At 41.0% G+C, this 4298-nt stretch overlaps 1 protein-coding gene across 1 annotated transcript; it reads left to right on the top strand.

The window, feature by feature from the left end:
* Window positions 1–296: 296 nt before the first annotated feature.
* On the top strand, window positions 297–3086 carry HINT3 (histidine triad nucleotide binding protein 3; the record flags this gene model as incomplete). Its single annotated transcript, XM_010152719.1, has 3 exons — window positions 297–414; window positions 1717–1786; window positions 2960–3086. Coding segments are annotated over 3 exons (315 nt in total), but the record flags the coding sequence as incomplete, so codon positions are not given.
* Window positions 3087–4298: the final 1212 nt, after the last annotated feature.

Below are 4298 nucleotides of genomic sequence, written 5' to 3'. Positions count from 1 at the left end.
GCGGGCTCGGGGTAGGCCGGAGGGTCCTCTGCGCTTTTGCGGGGGCAGGAGGGAAACGCGGATCCTCAAATGCTGGCACAACATGCAGAAGCCTTACAGCAGACACTGCGGTATCGTGACTGCCGGGGGACTCGTGCTGACAAGTCTTTCTGTAGGCTGGCTCCAAAAATACCAAGATTTTTGTTAGTTACTACAAATACAAGCATCACACCGATACGGGGAAGATGGACTTTGGTACCTATGCTTTGGCAATACCCTCGTCCTAATCGATTTAATACGTTTGCGCCCTTTTTTAGTATGAAGACCTTGTTTGCTTTAGAGATAACAGACCTGGTGCCCCCCACCACTACCTGGTGGTGCCGGTGAAGCACATGGGAAACTGCAAGACACTGAAGGCAGAGCACATAACGCTAGGTAAGGCTGCAGGTGTGTGCTTAACCTAAGGGAAGATCATTTTGCACCGCCTTCAGTAGTGTGTTGTCAAGTTACACCTCTGAGTCCTGTTGGAGGGTGTAAACCCTTCCTGAGAACTTCCGTGTGCTATTCTAGAACAGCACGTTTTTTGGTGCGTGATTCTAGAAAAATAGTGCGTTAATGCTTGAAATCTTTTGCTTGCATGGAGCATAGATGCCTCTGGACTCTTTGGAACTGCAGCTTTAAAGTGTTTATGTGCTGCTTCATTGCGTTTTCTTAGATATATTTACCATTTTAAATTATATGAAAAATTACAGAATAATTTTAAAAAATGTATACTTTTAAATAAATGCATTATTTTTTAGGAAAAAAGGGAGTAAGAGAAGAAAGAGGGAAGTGTTGTTCCAATAACCCAATAATCTTTGAAAAGAGAAAATTCTAAGATATTGACGCTATGATTGATAAGCATTGATAGGTGCTCTCCCTCCTTCCCAAGAAAACATTGTCCTGGAATTTGTTTCACAAGAAATGCCTGGCTGAGTGTGTTGAGTAACAGAAGAAACTACAGCCATACCTGCCTGAGGAGATTCCACCACAGGGAAATTTACAGCTGATGCAAGTAAAGAGTTACAGTTGTATGTTGCAGATCTGGCATCACTGTATTTCTCCTCTAAAAGTAGGGTAATTTTCTCCAGAAAACAACTGCTACGTGTGTTTGGCTTTGAGACAATTCCTTAGAGTTTTCTCTTGAGTTTTTGTGTTAGGGTTTCTTTGTTTCTCAGTGATACAGTAGTGAAACTTTGTCCTAGTCATAAGTAGGACTGGCAGGTTTATTTTATTTTCGTTTATATTTATGTACCATCTCTGAAACTTCCTAATTTATGCCAGGCTGCACAGGACCTAGAGATCAAAGTCCTGTAGCTGTGTAGAGGTACAACACTGGGATTGGTGTAAACATCATCGTTCTAACCAGTCGCTATTTGTTGGGGTTTTTGTAAGAGTGTGGTGATAGCATGGCTTTGGCCAAAGTTCTTAGAATAACACCACACTTGAAAGGATCATTAGTGTGGAAACTGGTAACACTGGCAATTTTCATGTCCATCACTGCACAACACTGTCTTGCCAATCTTTGACTATGAGTAGTTACAGTATTTATGTTACGAAAAACCCAAGTTTGTGATCTCAGTGTAATCAGTTTGTTGAAGGTAATGTTCTGAAGAATACCTATTTTAAATTACTCAATAACATATGATGTGTAAAACAGTATTTAAACATTAAATGGAATCTATTTGTGCTTAACAGTGAAGAGAATGATAGAAGTTGGAAAAGCTGTCCTCCAGAAAAATAATTTTAGTGACTTGAATGATATAAGGTATGTAATGGAAACCTTCTGTGTTCACGATGTCCTTTACTTTTTAGAATGCTATTTTAGAGACAGTGGCAGCAACTGCTGTATGATTTATTGAAGAAATTGGGTCTGCATTCACTTCCTGCACTACTTTTCAAGTAGAATGTGCTGGCATTGAATATAAACTCTTTTTTTTTCTGATGAATTTCCAGTGCAGATTGCGTTCTGACTTCGAGATTCTTTCTTGACCACATCTTGGGATAGGGAGGGCACCTCAAACAACTTACCTGAAAGGCTGCTCTTTGATTACATGCTGAAAATATGCTCTAAATCGTAGATTCCAAAAGAGAGGTAAACTTTGTCCTGTTCCAGCAGGGCACTGCATTGTGTTTCAGTCACACCTGCATTCATTTGATTTCAGTGCTGCACCCTTTAGTTTAAGCCAATGCCTTTGATAGCCGAAGTAAATTGTAACATAATTTTATTGTATTGTAACATAATAAAATTTAATTAATTGTAACATAATAGAATTGTAACATAGGGCCTGTAGCGACAGGACAAGGAGTAACGGGTTTAAATTGGAAGTGGGGAGGTTTAGATCAGATATCAGGAAGAAGTTCTTCACGGAGAGGGTGGTGAGGCACTGGAACAGGTTGCCCAGAGAAGCTGTGGATGCCCCATCCCTGGAAGTGTTCAAGGCCAGGCTGGATGAGGCTTTGAGCAACCTGGTCTAGTGGAAGGTGTCCCTGCCCATGGCAGGGGGGTTGGAACTAGATGGGCTTTAAGGTCCCTTCCAATCCTAACCATTCTATGGTTCTATGATTCTATAATTTAAATAGCATTTAGCAAGCTGGGCCTTCATGATTAAAACAGGTAGAAACTACATTATAGTGACAGTAGCATTTCCAGCTGAAAACTGGATATGATACATTAAAGATAAATTTTATTTTTTAAACACTGCTTTTTAACAAAATATGCTATAAATACAGAGATGTGAAGGAGGAGGTTACCGGGCTTTTGGAAAGGTTCACTGAGAGCATAATGAATGGAAAGGGCGTATTTTTCTTCCTGCCTTCATGTACAGGGAAAATGCAATGAGCCGCAGTTGTGAATTCAATTGATGTTAAAGAACTTGAGATGTTCCACTTCTTCCTGAATTAAGATTGTGGGTATTTTTCACTTGTTTCCCTTTCTAAGACTGGGTTTTCACTGGCCTCCCTTCTGCTCAATATCCCACTTGCATCTTCATGTTCTGGCCCCAGCCAGTCAGCTCGGTTTCTTATCCAGACTCATCTACAGAATCAATTCCTACTGGTTCATCACGGTAAGTGTAATGCAAATGAGCTTTTCGGTGGGTTTTTAAACGCAGGCTGAAAATGTGATGTCTTCCTAACATTTTAGCTATGTCCAACAATTCTTTGTGCAATTATTTTTGTCGTTACTGTAGTTATTGATTATGTATATTTTGCATTAACTGTTTGAGAAAATGTAATAGTAAAAAACCTCCATGCTTATGCTTGTAGAGGGGAATGGAGTGCCAGTAACGCTCACCGCAAACAGTACAGTGGTTCTGTAGCTGATGTGGAGCTTATATTTATGGGATGTGCTTTTGAGGGCGCTTTATTTCTTCTTTAAAAGAATACAGTTAAGTGTGGTGGGCTGTATTGTGCATGCCCTGGTTCATCCACTTCAGCTGAAAAACATGCCCCCCTAATGATGGCTTTTATCAGTTCACAGGGGGTTTTTTCACCTTGCCATCTTTAGCCTAAAACAAGGGTCTGCTTTGCAAAAACATGGTTTGTAGTGATGTATGTTAGTAGAGAGAAGTAGGGAGACGGAACTGGCGCCGACTCAATCGCTGTTTGAAAAATCTCACTCCCAAGGACTCAAGCTTTCTCTTCCTGCTTTGACGCAGCAAAGAACCTATCCATGCAGAGTAGCTGCAGCATCCTGGTGCCACTGCCCGGCCCCACACCAAAGATGCTCAGAAGGTAAAGGTCTGTCTCATCTAAAGAACACAGACAGCCTCTTAGAGAGAAAAAACGGCTTCTCCCAGTGGCACCTCGCTGGAAATCTCACACAGCCTGAAAAAAGCCGATGTGTCTGCTGTATGGTGGAGCATCACGCAGATACCTGGCCCTCAAATAAGTGCGGCTGCGTAGTTGTACTGCTTGGATTGACTCAGGGAGATCTGTACCGAGTTCGGTTGTCCAGTTCGGATGCACTTCAGAAAATATTTTGCCCTGTTGTCAAGTTGGAAAATGTTCTTCAGTTGGTTTGGGATTTGGGGTTTTTTGTTGTTTTTTTTTTTTTTTTTTATAATTATAATGGCTCACATGTGATACTTGTTTAAGAATGCATACCCAGATTCCGATAGCTTCATTTGCAGTTGCTCCATGCGTTATCTATCTTTCTTTGCAAAAAACTGCAAGAGGTACTTAAGTCCTATTAACTTGTTTCTGCCCCAAGCAGCTGATTCCGTTTTTGCTGTCTGAAACATGCTGTGCTGCATTTAGTCAGGAAAGGGTTAAATCTC

This window comes from Eurypyga helias, unplaced genomic scaffold, assembly GCF_000690775.1.
Source record: "Eurypyga helias isolate BGI_N326 unplaced genomic scaffold, ASM69077v1 Scaffold18805, whole genome shotgun sequence".
Taxonomy (NCBI): domain Eukaryota; kingdom Metazoa; phylum Chordata; class Aves; order Eurypygiformes; family Eurypygidae; genus Eurypyga; species Eurypyga helias.
This window is presented reverse-complemented; position numbering and strand designations above follow the sequence as displayed.